The 18,578-nt window shown below is 34.1% G+C and overlaps 1 protein-coding gene across 2 annotated transcripts; it reads right to left on the bottom strand.

Moving 5' to 3' along the window:
• Positions 1–9,534: 9,534 nt before the first annotated feature.
• LOC149263492 (7-deoxyloganetin glucosyltransferase-like) lies at positions 9,535–12,507 on the bottom strand. Of its 2 annotated transcripts, XM_089387954.1 has the most exons (3): positions 11,848–12,507; positions 10,638–11,593; positions 9,535–9,659 (listed from the first exon to the last, which is right to left on the bottom strand). In XM_089387954.1, exons 1-2 carry the CDS (start codon positions 12,326–12,328, stop codon positions 10,680–10,682), a joined length of 1,395 nt encoding a protein of 464 aa, XP_089244080.1. In that variant the 5' UTR covers positions 12,329–12,507; the 3' UTR covers positions 9,535–9,659; positions 10,638–10,679. The 2 variants fall into 2 exon arrangements, with proteins under 2 accessions (XP_089244080.1, XP_089244074.1); XM_089387948.1 differs by lacking the exon at positions 9,535–9,659 and having other exon boundaries at positions 10,115–11,593.
• Between the last annotated feature and the right edge of the window lie 6,071 nt (positions 12,508–18,578).

Here is an 18,578-nt window from a genome sequence, read left to right as displayed (position 1 = left end):
CTACTGCTCATACACAGTCAAATGCCTCTCACAAACCTTCTCCTTCGCCCTCCAAACCTCCTATTTCCTTGTGCAGTTTTTCTTAGGGTCCATTGCTTCGACACATGTGAATTCCCACCTCACATTGATCACTTGGTCTAGTAGTAACTGTGCAATCCTGAAGGAGATGAATCCTTCTACACAGATGAGTTTCCTTTATAGGAAAAATCCATCCAACTGATAGTACACTCTCCCTCCTCTGATCTCAACTGGGTCTCTGTCTGAACTGACATGCATGAGATATTTATGAAAGAATATTCAGTTATCTGAAGTGCAACAATTACATGCATGCAAGCATTAACTAACTGAACTCACAATTAATTCAACAATCTGTTTGAATTAATCTAACTGGACTTGACTCAGTTAATTGAGCCAACTAATTACAACTCAAATTACAACTCATCCTTATCTCCTTAACTGAGGGACAAATTTCTCAATCAATGGAGAAACTATTGCATGTCTTCACATAGACTTCATGTTCGATTTTCTACAAGTAATTAACTCAAGATGAATTAATTAATTATTTTACAAATAGCTACTAAGATCAAATTCAAATTTTACTTCACTATTTTAGTTCAGGGACTAACTAAAATAGGAATCTATCCTGAACTGATAAAAATAGTAATGCTATTTTTACACTTCCATTTTTCATTCCTTGTTCCTTAGTCAACACTGGTACCTGAGCTGCTTTTTATAGCAATGCTATTTTTAGCAGTTCTAGTTTTAGCATTTCTTATTGCCATTTTCAACACTCCCTCTCAACAAGAAAGGCTTCAACTCGAACCCGATCATGAACCTTCGAAATGTTCTGCATGCAACACTTCTTCCAAGTGTGGACGCTCCAGCAACTCTAGGAACAAAAAAACTCCCAACTGACCTCTGTGTTGGGCTAGAAACATACTCTGATGCTGAAGCTCCCTCTGCCACTAACAAGTACTCCCTCTCTGGCCTCTGAGTTGGTACAACACTCCATGCATCTCGTACCATTGCACACCTCTCTGTGCCATCCAGCACTGGTGCAACACTCTTGTGCCTCTCGCTTTACTGCAGCTTGCTAGCTCTACACAGTCGTGGGACTCCTGCACTGTAGCTCTCTCTGTCGCTCCATCCGCATCTGTCTCTACCCACTCAGCTAGTCCTGCTACTCCTCATCGGGGCTCCCGTAGTAAACTCGAATCAAAGAAGTTGGGTACCTCAAGGATCTTGCCCCCATTCCAGCCTTCTTAGGACTATCACTCCACATTGCCCCACCTCTGACTTGGAGGTATGGATGCATGTGATCCCTCTGCCTGATTGACTCGAAATTTCCCCCTACTGGAGGTCTCTGATTGAGTGGATGCCTCCACTTGATCTCCTCTCGGCTTCTCTAGTTGTGGCTGCTCCACAACCTCCTGAAGCTGCTTCACCAATCGTGTCTCCTCCACAATCGTCTAAGACTTCTCCTATAGTTGCATGTTGAGAGGTAATGTACTCTCCCTCTTAACCAGCAAGTCTCCATTAGTTGCATTTCTCCTCAAGGCTTTGCATGCATCTTGAACCTCAAGAGCATACAGGTTCTCGACTCATGAACCAATCTGCTTCACCTTTCTAGTGATGATGTGTCTAAGGAAAACCTTTCCCTTATTGAAGACTACATCATAGCCTCTGTCTTCTAGCCTTGTGATTGACACCAAGTTTTTCTTCAGTCCTGGTACATACTTGACATCGGTCAGGGTAATGCAAGCTCCATGCTCCCTCTGGAAAACAACAGTGCCTACACTTGAGACACCATACTTTTCATCATTACCCATCGCGATCCACATCTAGAGATCCTTCTCCTCCAAGGTACTAAACAAACTCTTGTCGCCGGTCATGTGGAAAGAAGCTCCACTATTTAGAAACCAACCATTTCCCACCATGGATGAAACCATGCATGCGAAAAGTGTGAAATCCAACTCGAACTGTGAGGCGAGTGCCTCACCTTCTGATCCTTCCACGGATTACTTCTTAGACTTCCTCAGTGGACAATTTGTAGCAAAATGGCCCACCTCATGACAACGAAAGTATCACACTTTCGATTTGTCAAACTTCTTCCCACCATGGGAAGAACTTGAATTGGGATGAGAATCCTTCTACTTCCCTTTCTTTGCCTTACTCGCTAAGGCACAATTTTCTTCGTCCTCCTTGGATGAAGAAGATCTATGTCTGATGCTTCTTCTTATCTCCTCCTGCATCAAATCCGACCAAAGTGGTTCCCAATCTGGCAGTTTTTCTCTTCAATTAATTGAGCCTTGGTAGCTATGCCAGCTCTTAGGAAGATCGAGGAGTGCAAGACTCACCATGTCATCATCACCGGTTATGATCCCTTCACTTCCAAGCTCATCCCTGCAGGTGGTGAGCTTGTTCAGATATGTAGAGATTGTGTCGCCCATTTCACACTTGATCTTACAAAGCTTGTCTTTCAGCACCATCTCCCTCTGATCGCTGCTGTTCTAATATAAATCTTTCAATGTTTTCCACATCGAAGATGATGTCTCCTTCCCATGGAGGCTCGAGACAATGTGGTATTGAACTCCCTCCAAGAGGATTCTCCTTTCCCTAGCCACACATTTCTTCCATTCCACCAGTTGAGTAGTATCAGTCGGCTTGGGGACTTCTTGATCAATGAAGTCCTTTAGACCGTTATCCTCTAATACTGCCTCCATGTGATCCTTCCAGGCTATATAATTTGAGCTACCATCAAGGGCATACTCGAGTCTTAAACCACTTAACGCCATAGGTGAAATTGAGATGTGATAAGAACTCAATTTCTATCTTCAGGAACCAAACTTCGAACTTCTCCTTCTTGTATACTGTTCTTCGCCTTGATCATGATTGCTCCGATACCATGTAGAAATTCCCACTATAGATCAATACATTATGCAATAGACTAAAGCAAAATACAATATCTATTTCTACAACAAACTTTGTGGAAGCTTAATCGAATTGAGCAAGATCAAGAGAACACATATAACTAAGAATGAGAAATCAATCACACATAACACAGAAGAAATAACCCGGGGAAAGCCTCAGCCTAAAACCCCAACTCTGTATTATCATACAAGTGGAAAATAGTCACAGAATTACACAAAGCCTTAGCTTGGAAGCCAACCAGCTCTCAGTATAATCCCTCTGCTGCTCATAGATAGTCAAAGGCCTCTCACAAACCTTCTCCTCTGCCCTCCAAGCCTCCTATTTCCTTGCGCAATTTTTCTTGGGGTCTAGTGCTTCCACACATGTGAATTCCCACCTCACACTACTCACTTGGCCCAGTAGTAACTGCACAATCCTAAAGGAGATGAATCCTTCTGCATAGATGAGTTTCATTTATAGGAAAGATCCATCCAACTGATACTACAATGTCCCTTCTCTGATCTCAATTGGGTCTCTATCTGAACTGATATGCATGAGTTATTTATGAGAGAATATTCAGTTATCTGAAGTGTAGCAGTTACATGCATGAAAGTATTAACTAACTGAACTGACAATTAATTCAACAAATTATTTTAATTAATCTAATTGGACTTGACTCAGTTAATTGAGGCAACTAATTACAACTCAAATTACAACTCATCCTTATCTCTTTAACTAAGGGATAAATTCCTCAATCAATGGATAAATTGTTGCATGTCTTCACATAGACTTCATGTTTGATTTTCTACAACTAATTAACTTAAGATGAATTAATTAATTATTTTACAAACAGATGAGAAGATCAAATTCGAATTTTACTTCACTATTTTAATTCAGGGACTAACTAAAATAGAATCTATCCCGAACTGCTAAAAATAGCAATGCTATTTTTAGCACTTCCATTTTTCATTCCTTGTTGCTCAATCCAACACTAGTACCCGAACTTCTATTTATAGCAGTACTATTTTTAGCATTTCTTGTTGCCCTTTTCAACATCTGATACAATGAAGATGGCAAGTTTTTGGACACTCCGGAAAGGAGGGGCGGTGAGTACAGGTATTATTATAGTCCTGGTTCTAATAGACATCATGATCGTCATCGCTATCATCCTTATAGGAGGAATGATAGAGATACTTGCGAGATTAGTTCAAGAAAGAAAAACCACTTACTTTTGATGGAGATATGAAGAACCCGGAAGATGCAGAGGCTTGGATACTTGGAATGAATAAATTCTCTGAGTTGCATGAGTACACATATAACATGAAGGCTAGAATAACTATCTTCAACTTGAAAGGTAAAGCAAACATCTAGTGGGTAGATGTTAAGTAGGTTAGAGACATAAGGATAAATGACTTGAGTTGGCGGGAATTCAAGAGGCTTTTCAGGAAGAAGTACTTGTTAGAAAGGTACTATGATAGGAAGGCAACAGAATTCTATGAGCTAAAGATGGGATCAATGACAGATGAAGAGTAGATGACCAAGTTTCTGCAACTATTGAGGTATGAACTATATCTTATTGATAAGAAGGATAAAGTTCAATGGTTTGTTAGTGGTTTGGCATTAACATTTAGAGATCGAATTGAGTATGATGAGCCTCGGTCACTTGAGGAAGTTATTGTGAAACTCAAGCATTGTTATGAACAATCAAAGCATAAGAATTAATCTTAGCATGGATGGAAAGGAAAGGAAAAATTTAAAGGTAAATGGCAGCCTAATTTTATGTTTTCATTATTCTTTTGAAATTTTATTGTTTTCGGAGTCATGATAAAATATTTTACGCCATTATTTTGAAATATTGAAATTTTACCCTTGAAAAAAAAGTGTTATTCCAGCGTCAACACTTTTCGGTTTGAGGGTGTTTTTTGCACAAAATTTACCATTGAAAAAAAAAGTGTTATTCGAACATCAACACTTTTCGTTTTGAGGGTGTTTTTTGGACAATTTTTGCACAAAAAATTGGTTTTCACTGCCATTTTTAAAACATGTTGAAAATTTACCCTAGAAAAAAAGGGTGTTATTCCAACATCAACACTTTTCCGAAAAAAAACAAAGAATTAACTAAATCCGAAACACTATGGATGAGCACCAAATACTAGTAGAAACTTTCAGATAATACAGAAAATTCAAGTGTATTTGCGATGGCAAGTGCAACTGAGAGAAAGAAGTAGGGCGTTTGGGTCACTCTCTAGTACTAGGAGCTCTTGATATGGATATGAATGTTACAGATTCTAACTAGTGCCAACAAATTTGTACATGTAATACACTGAAGATGTACTATTGGGTTTGTCTAAAAACTTGTAGGTGTAGACATAGGCCTAGGATCTTATGGAATATGAGGCAACCATTGGGAAAATTGCCTGAAGGATAGATTGTAATATAACATAGCTAGATGTAGAATCGACACAAAGAATAGTTATATGTTGTCTTGCAGCAAGGGCCTATGTAGTGTGTGGTCTATTGCACATGTCGTCAAATGCAATTTCGCTTAGTGTAAACATGCAACACATATCCTCACATGTAATGCCTTTTTGTGTACACCTATTAAATCCATTATGTTTAGCAGCTTTTACATTCACCTTCCAAAGGGATCAGTGGGAGAGAAGTCTAACATCGGTGAGATGAGAAAGAACTTGGCAATGAAAAAAGTACTTCGGGACAAGAAGTCCCAACTAAATCATAAGGTTGGGCCTGGTTTGAATTGTTGATAATCCAGAGAAATAAAATAAGGTTCAAGCTATCAAATGAATCGACTAATTCTGTCTATTTTTCGGGACAGTTCCAAATTGTTAAAGAAAGTGTGGAGTGAAGTTTTTCTCATCATTTTCAAACAACTAAATTGATTACATAGCAGTGATTAATAACTAAATTGGAACTCAACTAAACTTCAACCTAAATAGACTAAATTAAAACTATGACACTTAAAAGACAATTAACTAGTGGTTGGAATTACTTCTTCTAACATTCCTCTCATTTCTACAACTAATCATTTCAAAAATTAGAAATCCACAACTAAATGCTATAATTTACAACAGTGCTTAAAAAACAATGCTTTATTAGAAACTTTCACAAACTTTTTTAATATTTTTAAATTAAAAAAAAACAATATTACAGTGCCCATAACTGATTTTAACAACTAAATACTATAATTTACAACAGTGCTTTAAAAACAATGCCTTATTAGAAACTTTCACAAACTTTTTTTAATATTTTTAAATTAAAAAAAACAATATTACAGTGCCCATAACTGATCTTAACAATACTACATTGTATTTTTAATATATCCTTCTTTGTTTTAAGAGAGGCTTCTTTGAATATCCTCTTTTGAAACTATTCTATGAATGAAGCTTTTGAAAGTAGTCTATTAAGGAAGCCTTTTATTTTTAATAGACCCCTTTTTTTAAGGGGCTTTTTAAAATATTTTTTTAGAAACTTGTCTATCAAAAAAGCTTTTTTGATAAAATTGCATGAATATTATTATTATTAATATATTTTTTTATTTTTTTTTTTTTACTGAGAAAACTCTATCAACAAAGTTTTTTTAAGTTAACAACAAGATTTTAACATAAATTCTCTTAAAATGATAGTTATCAAGTTTGAATTTCAAGAATAAATTTTTTTAATTTGGAAAAAAAATTTCTAACATAAAAAAATTCACTTATATGTTTCAAAATATGTCAAATCTACTTCTAATCTGAATAGAGATGCCTCTTGTGTTGGAGAATCTAATCCCAACCCTCTGTTAGGTGTCAAAACCATCCCTCCAAACGTCCTAGTTCGGTTTCACTTAGTCGAGATTAAGTCAAGTTAACTCCACTGATTTATTATTATGTTTTTAGTGTAATCTTATTTAACATGAGAAAAGTCCTCTACTCCATGTTTTGTTCCATTGAGTTTTTATCATGGTACCAGTTTGAATAAGACTCCATGAGAGAGCAACAACCTGAGCAAAGAGAGAGAAGCAGAGAAAATAAGCGAGCATGCATAAAACTCTTTGACAGAGCAACGGAAGTTTGAAGACGCACAGAGAGAGAGTAAGACTCTTTGAGAGAGCAGCAGAAATTTGAAGAAGCCTGAGGAGAAACGGCGAGGGAAAGGAAAAGTCAACTACGGCTAAGCCAGTGAAAGCAAAAGCTAAACGAATTGAAAAATATTCAGAGCCAAATCATTTTTTGCTATGTTACACGAGAACCACTCCCAAGAGTTGGGAAACCCGTTCCAATGGTTCCCACACTCCCGAGAGCTTTGGAACTGTATGGGAACGTTCTCTTTTCAGTGGGAGCTGCAATGGGAGCTTGGGAAAGTTACGGGAGCTTTGAAGACTATTTTTTTTGGAGTTTTGGCATTCTCTGGGGTTCGGGAATACAAAGTATGTAGAGAAATATGCTGAAGTGCCCACAAAACATGAGCCTAATTTGAAATCTTCGCAGGAAGAAAGGCCAAAGACATCCTTAACATGGATATCCTTAGTTGAGAAACTGGAGCAATCTCTTGATGGGTAAAGGAAGCGTGTGGCACCTTGATGTAAGGGCGATGTCTTGGATGTCATGCTAATGAGTATTTCTTATGTTGTTTATGTATATATATCGCAGAAGATTGTGTATGCATATTGTATGTCACAGTCAATGCTTAAACATTAGAGTTGCTTTACTTTTTCTCTTAAGAATAACTAGAGAAACATATGTAAAACTGTTCTTTTGTATTTTTAAGCCAGATTGTTTCAAAGACTTGTCATGTGTCGTAATGAACTTGACATTTTAATATTTCATATATATAAAAGGGAGAGACTCAGGGAGAGAGACACCCAAAGAATATATTTATATATAAGAGAGATGATATATTTAAATTGATTTTAATATTTGAATATTTTGATTCAATATTAATTTTGATTATTATATAAATTATATAATATTATCACTCCCGATTAGCTGTTTCCTGTAAATTTTGAGGAAACCTCTAGCCGTTCAGGACACCGATACCCAAGTTCCCAACATTCCCACATTCCAGAAACTCATGCAACATAAATTTTTTGGTTTAAGTTTTATGACAAATTCTGTATTATTTGGGTACATTGATACATTGCGTTATTAACGCAGTTGAAAAAAATTAAGTGTTGCGTTAAGCTTTACTAACCCTCAACTCCAATTCAAAAGATCACGTTAGTCGAGTTTCCTCTCAAACGCGGGTCCTTCGCATCCCACAGAGCGTTACCCGTAATATTACAAAAATTAGCGTTCGGTCACGACGGAACAAAGGTAAAGACACAAAGCGGATTGGGACAACGATCTGATTGAAAAGTCAAGGTACATGACCAGAAATCATATGCGTCAGTTTTTAATGTCTTAAACGGAATATGCTATCATGGTATATTATAAACAAATGTGCATGTGTTAAAAAGGCCTCGTGTAATTTTTTGTGCATAGTATTATTTTCAAAAATGACCTACTTAATTATGTAATATTTCATTACAGTAATTTTTTTTTTTTTAATGAAATAAGGTTTTTATGAGATTTGAGAGATGTAATTAAAAAAAAGATATTGACATTTTTAAGAAATTTTTATTAAAGAAAAGGTGAAGGATTTAAATGAAAGTGAAAGTGAAATTTGTTTGGTGAAATTGAAAAGTTATTGTTTAAGAAAGAATTTTTTAAGAAAAATAAAAGGTGGAAGTGAAAATAGAGTAAAGAAAGTTGGACTTGCAGTATTCAACCTATGTGTGAAGATCATGAACAAATGGGAAAAACTAAGAGGCTTCCTTTGATTTCAGAAGCCAAGACATCTAAGGAGGTTTGGGATATCCTTGAAAGAAGTTTTGGTGTAAGGGGGAGCAATGAAGTTAAAGATGAAAGTGGATCTACAACAACAAATCTACAACAAGATGAAAAGTTTGTTTAATTTCACTATGCACAACTGCAAGTGGATGAAAATTTGGTGATTCTAGCAACAAAGCTTGTTGATGAAAATCTCATGAATCCAACAACATAGCTTGTTGATGAAAGTTTGGTAAATCTAGCAACAGAGGTGATGACAATGACACTCTCATTGGAGCAGTAAATGCTATGGTGAATCCAACAATTAATATTGTTGATGTAAAATCTGATGAAGAATTGTTGGCTAATGATGAATGGTTGCAGGTGATGCAAGAAAAACATCATATAGACATGATTCTATTCAGTGAGAAAAGCTCACTTGCAGCGCAAGTTAGTACAAAAGTCGAAGAGACAAAAACAGAAACAGAGGAAGAGGCAAAGAAGGAAGTCCGCAAAGATAAAACAAAGACAAGGCATAAGCAGAGTTGGAGGCACAACAAAAGGAAGCTCTCATTACAAAGCAGAAGGAACAGAACCAATGTGGTTTTGCATATGTTTTTAAACTTACTATTGATTTCCAATGTGTAGGTACACAAAATAATTTTGAAGAACAGTTAAAATTCCTTGAAGCATGGCTTGCAACGCCATGTCTAGATGAAGTTTGCATTGAAGCTGTAGAAATGAATGTTGAAGACAACATGTATGATAAAGAAATTAATGAAATTTTATCGTGAAGAGATGAAATTGTATTATGATCTTGTGTTGCAGCACATTGATGATGAAAAGAGCACTACAAAAGATAATATGTGGCAGCAGCCCACATACAAGTCATTTTTTGAAGAAGTCTAGGATATGCTTAGACAACGTGGAAGAATGGAAGACCTGCACCAGCAAATGAAAAAACTGAGGTTTGAAGGATACAACCAAGAGAAAACGTTTAAACAATTTAGAGGTTACACGAAAAAGAGAAGAAGAAAATGAAATGTAGTTCAAATCATTTTTTTTTAAAGTGTAAACCTAGCTCAGACATAGACCAACAGTTTTCTTAATTAAATTTTTATGTGGTTGTAATTAAGGGACCACCTGTTAAGTGTCAAAACCGTCCCTCCAAGTCTCCTAGTTCAGTTTCACTTTGTCCAGGTTGAGTCAAGTTTAATCATCATTTATTACTATGTTTCCAATGTAATCTTATTTAACTCATTCCTAATACTCAAAAGATCCTCTGCTCTACATTTTGTTCTCTTCAATTTTTGTTATCTTACTTTTAAGCTTTTTAGAATACAAATTATAATACAATAATTATTTTTTTCTAAAATTTTAATAAAAAAAAAAAAAAAAAAAACAAAAAAACCCTCATTAAATCAATTAAAACAACTTTAAAATATTCTGAAAATATAATCCATATGTACTATCATGGTGAAATCCATATGTACTGTAAAACGAGGCGATCATTGACTGATAATGCGGCCAAAAATTATGACTTTCTACTTCGGCTGCAATGGCTTTCACATTGATCAAATTGATGTGTTGGAGATCTGATGCAAATTCCCCTTGAGGCAGTTTCTCTTTAGCTTTTTTGGGCGTTGCGAGTTTGCTTGAGCGTTCTTTGCTGTTCTCTCAGGAGTTTTGCAGGCTGAGCTCTAGTACCATGTTAGAGATTGAAAGTCTATGTTCTTTTCATAATTCTCAAAACAACTAAATAAATTAAATAGGAAACCGTAATAATTAATAAATCACTTCCCACCAAACTAAAACTGGACTAAACTAAAACTATCCATGACACACATGTCATAAACACATAGCAGACAACTAACTAAATGGTAGTTGGAATTACTTCTTCCAACATCAATGGCCACCTACCACAAATGAAACCATATTTCCATGTTGGAATTATGATGACGTTTACGGCAACATCTGGTGAAGAAACTTCATCAGGTTGTTGTAAGAAGATCCTCCAACCTGGCATGCTACAGTTGCGCTATCCCTCAGCTCCAATATGTTCTTCCTAATCAGCTTTACTTCCTCATCGTCGGAATTCATCAGTCTCCTCACCAATGCCTCCACGCTTTCTCTGGACACCTCCTCGGGCATCTCGAATCCGATCTTCCAAATATGATCAACAAACCTTCTGTTTGTCTGCTGCTCGCAAAAGTAGGGCCAGCAGATCATGGGAACTCCCGCGCATATACTCTCCACAGTGGAGTTCCATCCAGTGTGCGTCAAAAATCCACCCACGGATGGGTGAGACAGGACTTTATATTGCGGTGCCCAACTAACAAAGAAACCACGGCCCTTGCTTCTCTCAATGAAATCCCGAGGCAGCGCAGCAGACTGCCCTCGAACGAGGTCCGGTCGGATAGCCCACAAGAAGGGTTGATTGCTCGCCTCCAATCCCCATGCAAACTCCGCCAACTGCTCGTCCGATAGAACTGTAATACTCCCAAAGGATACATACAATACAGACGATACTCTCTGTTTGTCCAGCCAATCCAGGCACTGAGTTTCCTCTTTCCATATGTTGCTATTCACTGTTGTATCCCCTGCCGAGAGTAAAAGAGGACCGATGGACAATACTTTTCCTGGCAATTTATTGTTGAGTTCCCTCAACACCGGCCCTTCTAAATCGTCGAAAGTGTTAAGCAAAATCAGTGACGCCTGGTGCGTGCTCTTTCCCGTGTTTAAGAAGCATTGAAACATGAAATCGGAGGAGTCTGTTACTGTAATGAAGGCGGGCAGATCTTTGCGGCGCAGTGCTGTCAATCCCGGAATACAAGAGATGAGTTTGTCCTTGGATTGATCATAGATCTCTTTCTCGTCTGTTCAAACATTATAGTTCAGATCGTAATAAAGATCAGATATTTTTTATAAACAGTACTCCGTTTAATAAAAACCAGTGACCATTAATTTACACCAAATAGAGTTACACGATATTAAAATACAATACTAACAAACTAATGAGCATAGTATAGTTTATACAAACGTAAATAAGAGATAATATTTATTGGTGAAAATGAAATACTGGAATACATTTGAACAATTACTAGTTAAATACCCCTTTCTCTAAGCATACCTTTGATGGGAATGTAACCTTCATCGATGAGCAAAGGCATATGGAAATACGCAGAGAAACCGCAAGCACTCGGTGTCCAGAAGGCAACCCAGGGAACCCCATGTTTCTGGACGATCTGCTGCATATAACGAGAGAAGTTGCCATCTGCTACGATGAACGAGATGGGAGGAACGCTGCTGGCTGAATGCTTCAGATTTTCAATTATTCTTTCTACGTTGGGAGGGCCATGTTTCTGTATGGACTCCCGGAGTTCGGGAATATTGAGGGTGCGACCATGATCAGGTGGAAGGCCATCGGGAAAGCTCTCGAATCTGATCTTCTCACTAGACTTGGGGTTCAGGAGGCGGTGGTTGAAATCTGTGTTAAGAAAAGTCACGAGAACATTTCTAGAGATCAAAACGTTGGCCAGCTGCATAAAGGGATTTATGTGACCCTGTGCAGGATGCGGTAATAACAGTGCATGTGATTTTACACGTTCCATCACTGATACCACCAGCAAAAATCAGAACATTCAAGTAGACTTGAATAGCTACTATTCGGATGCGAAGGATTTCAGAAAGATTTATAAAGATTTATGAAATTCCGCAGGGGTTATTTTGCAGTGAATAACCCTTGAGCTTTCGTAGGGGTTATTTTGCAGTGAATAACCCTTGAGCTTTTGAAGGGTGAATAAGCCTTGAGCTTCAGCGGGGGTTATTTTGTAGTGAATAAGCCTTGAGCTTAAGTTGATTGCGGGTTTTTAAAATATTATGTTAAGATTTAGGTGAATATTTCCCTTAAAAATCCTAAATAAAAATAAACATACTGTGTGAATAAAAACACAGTCAAAATTTTGGTCAAATTCGGTAGACATAAAGATGCCGGTGAATAACAACACAGTCAAAATTCTGGTCAAATTCGGTGGAAACTTACCATTACATAGCTCGGTGAAAAATGGATCAAACCCGAGAAGCTTGATATTTCATATCCATCTCATAGGACAGGAATTATTGAATCAGGATGTAAATCAGAATAACTCTGCGGACAGTAAACCATTACATTTTATTCAATTTTTCAATCACTTGGGTTACTCTGAGTGACTTTCAACTATTATTAAATTAGAGATATGATATCTGGGTAGGCCTGGGCACTTTCTCTCAGATTGTCCAAATAAAAGATTAATGGAAAGCGGAGATTAAACCAATCACACTGAGTTATCATGAAGGTCGTGTCAGTTAAATTTAAATTACTTATATCTTGCCAGATTGATGTTGTCCTATCTTAAAAGCGAAACCTCTTCTGTTCAATTAAAAAATAATTAATTTAAAGCGATGTTTGAACTAATCTGAATGTGGCCGTGTCAGCCATATATTTAAATATCGTATATCACAATAAACCTGCTACACGTCTCTCGAGTAAATGCATTTCCCATCCACGAAGAAAATAATAATATTTAATTGAAACCTGACTGAATAAATTGACACATCGGGAATGTGAATTTAAGTCCACGAACCAAAACAAAAACTTAATCTACAGTAGAGCTGCCTAAACAAAAACTTAATCTACAGTAGAGCTGCCTAAGATGCCCCTGCCCCTGTGTCTATATAACCGGATAGGTGTCTCTCTAATGGAATTGAGTACTTTAATTTTTTCCTTCCATTTGAATTCACAAAATATCAGTATATTCTAGTCTTAGTCACTCTATCAATGAATGAGATTCACACCACTAATTTTTTTGCATATCTAAATTATATGTTTAAATCTCACTTAAATTAATTTTTTACAAATCACTATTAAAAATTTACCATACAAGTTAGTTTTAGACAGGTATGAAAATTAGAGAAATAGAATTAAAAACAAAAATGTTAAAACTTTTATATTATTGAAACATGGTTGCAGTTATTTTTTTAAATGTGTGAGTTTCAAAAAGTTTCATGGTCTAAATATTTGTCTCTTCAATTCATTGATATTCATTAATTACATTTTATTCAAACTGCCAAAACTTTAACATGGTTTTATAACAAAAATTAATGGTTTTCACTTATAATAGTATTTTTAGATTTTAAATATTAATATAATTTATATAATATTAGTATTGTTAATATAATATATATAAATATAATATTCTCATAATAATATTAGATATTAGTATTAAATTTAATACAACTAATTGGTTTTAACAATAAATTTTAATGATGTTTCTTCTTAATCATTATGTTTTTCCTCTTCAACATTTCTCTTGACCCATCACCTTTTTTTTAAACTAAATTTCAATTAAATTTGTTTTATTTAAAATAAAAGTGAATTTGAAATGTGTTTCATTTAAATTCAATCAAAATTCTTATATATATATATATATATATAATAAAAACTTTGTAGACCATGACATGCTCTCTTACTTAACTATGAAATGCTCTTTTGGACAAATTCAAATAATGTAAAGCCCTCATGCCCCTTCATCTAAGCCTTGAATTCATTAATTTGATTGAATCCCTCTTTACTAAGTTCAAAATGAATTTGTTATACCAAGATATTTCTCAAATGAATATTTTATATCCCCATATTTCTTTTCACTTGAACATGCCTCAATCATACATATTTTAGTTTATATTAATATAATATTATAATATTAGGTTTAGGATTTTAATGAGTTGCTAATGAATGAGTTTCATGAAGTGTTTGAATCTTCAGATTTTTAAATCCATTTCACTTACGAATGTTTGAAATAAATAAGGTTATTTTATTTTAAATTCACTATAACGAACCTCCATAGCCTATCAGGGAAATAAGCCCAAATTCCCTAAAAATTTTAAAATTTCCTTAGACATAGTTAAGGTTCCACGTTGCTTTCCCCTAGTCGGACTGCTATATCACCTTCAGGAAGGAGCTTTATACCATAAACACATTATCTCATCTTCATTGAACAATTTCTATAACATAACTACAACTAGAAGGGAAGAAGGAGTTATAACATGCAACCATCAAACCTCTGGTGACATGCATGGTAACGAAATCCTCGTCTAATGGATTATATAGAACCTACCTCCTAATGGTTCTGCATGCATCTATATCCCACGCCTAGTTACCATATGCATGCAAAAACTATATAAAAGCTATTAAATCAGTTAACCACATGCATGGTAATTTTCCATCAGTTCCATAATAAGATAACTTCTAAGAAACAAATAGAATGCAATCTAGCCTCATTGAGTATCTGTGCAATAGATAATCTGACCTTCATAGACTACTCCAGTACTTACATTATACCATAATGATTTGCAAGCATCTACCACTATTTTCCATGTTAACTAGAGGCTTTATATAACATTAAAGGTTCCTTCACTAACATAATGAAGATCACCATTAGATTCATTTGATATCCTACTCATTCATAGGCATAAGAATGGAATCCATCACATGAATACAGATAGCATCATACTAACACATAAGCCAAGATGGGGCAACATATCCAATACTGAATCAAATAAAATAATCACATGAAGGGTAAGAGACCGACATACAAAACATTCCACGCATGTGAATCCATCTAAAACAATCACTTGGAGGGAGGAGCACCACCACCCAACCATGAATCACCTCTGATTCCCCCTGAGCCGAAGTTCTTGCCAAGGATCAACTATCCTCAATTGATCGATGCATTGGGTATTTAATATCCTCTTTCATGATTTAGTTTCCATTAGCGACATCCCGCTTTTATGGATTTTTCCATTTGCCTAGGTCTTTTTCAGAAAATCTTGTCTTTATCTCCCACGAGGATTTTCCTCATAAAAGCTTGCCTTTATCTCCCGCAAAGATTTTATGTCTGATGGATCTTTATCTCCCATCCATCCGATGGATCTCCAATCCATCCAAGCTTATCTAGAATCACATCTAAAAGCTTTATCATGAAATATTCATCTCTATCCCATTCCTCAATGGGATTTGGCAAGAATATCCTCTCTCTTGGTGCTCCAACCTCCAAGTGATTTATTTTATTTATTTATTTAATAACACATTTGATTTTCATATTACATATCACCTTGCTTTCCTCAGCTTAAGTTTTGAATAGTTTAACCCATAAAGGAGGGTATCACACCTAGCTTTCCTAAGCTTAGGTTTACAATCATTTAACACACAAGGGAGGATATCACACTTAGCTTTAACTCAGCTTAGGTTTACAATAATTTAGCACACAAGAGAGGATATTACACCTAGCTTTAACTGAGCTTAGTTTTATAATAATTAGCATGGGTGTTACATTCACCCATTTAATTTTAGTAAATATATTACTTATTGTAACTTTTTAATTAAAAAAAGTTTTACTTTAAAATTTTGATAAGAAAGATAAATTTTAACCTAAGCATCAGCTCTAATAGCATTTGATGGACCTAAATGGAAGTCAATAAAAATAGTCATGGTGAACCAAAAATAAGAGATAGTAGCCAATGGTAGAAAAATAAAAGGAAAATGAATAAAGAGACAAGTAATTAATCAAATAATTAAGCAATAAAATAAGACTTATAGTACTTGAATCAAATCCATACGTTTTCATGAGATATGTTACCTATTGTTTCATTCGAACGAAAGTGCTCTCAAAAGAAGTTTTTAGGGTTTTTCACCCTAACTCTTAAAGTCAAGTCTCATTACAAATATGCATTAAACTTATGATCAAAGGTAATGCAAGGTGACAGGATCTTCAAAAATAGTAGATGACATAGGCACATGGAAGGCATAATTAACAATATCGCAAAGATGGCAAGAGACAAAAAAACAAATAATGAATGTTGAAAGCTCCATACATAATATTAACACCTTAAAGGCACTATGAAGAGCATTATAAATTGGAGAATGTACAACATTGGATAGTGTTTTTATTATGCAACATTCAATGTTCAACATTTATTGTGGTGGAGAGCATTCAAAATAAACCAGACATGCATTTCTTCTCCATTTAAAGATAATGTTTCTTCATTTAGTGACATATTTTATTCATTTAATACTAACGTTCAATATATAATTGCAAAGTTATGCAGTGTTAATATATTTCCAATATACTAATATTTTTGGAGAAACATTAATAGTTTGGATCAACACTCCAACATTTATATTGTGCCATAATCTAAGCCATTGGGCAACATATTGGAATTTGGTACAATGTTTTTATATTAGCAACATTTGTTTTGGCATTGCATTAATATTGTGTTCATTGGGGAGTGTTCATTAGTATTATGGAACAATGTATTCATTGTGGAGAGGAAAGTTTGGAGAACAAAGTTTACAATGTTCAGAATAACGTTTACAATACAGTTTCTTACATTACATTGTGTGATTTATGATTAATTGTCCAACGTTATCATTTTGGTACATGCCCAATGCTATTTGATATAAGAAATGTGTTATATCATATAATATGTTTACAACATTTACAATGTTCAGAGTAATGTTTAATTCCAACAAATACAACATTGTTGTATCATTGCGTTTGAATCCAAAAAATACAACATTTAATTCCAACGTTTAATACGAGCATTTAACTACATCATTTAATTCCAACGTTTAATACGAGCATTTAACTACATCATTAGAACAAATGTCACTTACATTTAGGTTTTAATAAATATGTTTTTTTTCTTAATTTTCATATTAAATTTTAATAAATATATTATTCATTTTAATTATTTTTTATTAAAAGAACTTTTACATTAAATACCATATTTTTGTATAATAATATTATTATTATTACTATAATATAACATTAATATTAATTATTAAAAAATACAATATTAATAAATATAGTTAATAATAAAAATAACATTTAAATTAATATGGAAAATAATGTTATTAATAATATCATTAATACAATATTAAATATGTTTACAAATTAATATTTGTAACGTTATTAACCCAATATATTGTGGTTATAACCAAATACTAAGTTATCAATTTGGGTTATCGATATTGATGAGTTTAATATGGTTAAATCATTAGTAGATATTGTTGTGATTTGTATATACTATATCAAGTGGCATGGTTGATCAAAGTGGTTTACTAAATATCAAAGTAAGTTTAGATTTATTATAACTAATAATAATATGGTGATTATTAAATCAATGATTAGATATAATTAATTAGCAATATTTGATAATTAAATGTGATTATTAATAACATTCTTATTAAGTTTAAGAAAATAATATTATTAATCATAATAAACTTTTTAAATTATTTCCATTTAATGTTATTAGCATAATAGCAATAAATTATTAATATTATATAAATGGTAACATGAATATTATAAAATGAAAAATTGAAAAATATAAATTTAGTATTTAGTATTCAAAATATTACTTAATAAATTTAGCAAAAGGCATTTCCCAATGCCTATTTGATTAATATTATTAATATAAATTAATAATAATTATTTATTATAATAATAATATTTTTATTGTAATAGTTATTTTTTAATATCATTATTATTTTCATTATTATATATTTATCAATATGAACTTTAATTTTATAATTAATATTAGATTTATTCCCTTGAGCTTGTAATTCCTTGGGTTTTTAGTATTAATCCCTGGTTTATTACCCTTTTTTGTTTACAATATAAATCTCTTTAGTTTATGAATCTAAGGGTTATTATTCATAGGGTTTATAATATTAATCCTTGGGTCTAATATAAATCCCCTGGTTTATATCATGGTCAACCATGGTCCATTGTCACATTGTGACAAATATTTTCTCAATATGAAAAT

The sequence above is a fragment of the Pinus tabuliformis genome, chromosome 6 (assembly GCF_031772625.1).
Source record: "Pinus tabuliformis cultivar Carrire ecotype Pingquan chromosome 6, CPIR1, whole genome shotgun sequence".
NCBI lineage: Eukaryota > Viridiplantae > Streptophyta > Pinopsida > Pinales > Pinaceae > Pinus > Pinus tabuliformis.
This window is presented reverse-complemented; position numbering and strand designations above follow the sequence as displayed.

Excerpts from the sequence above, each read along its gene's own strand:
- LOC149263492 (XM_089387954.1), bottom strand. The coding sequence starts at position 12,328 with ATGGAACGTGTAAAATCACATGCACTGTTATTACCGCATCCTGCACAG. Across the intron at positions 11,594-11,847 it reads AGGTTACATTCCCATCAAAG|ACGAGAAAGAGATCTATGAT; the intron begins GTATGCTTAGAG and ends ATGTTTGAACAG.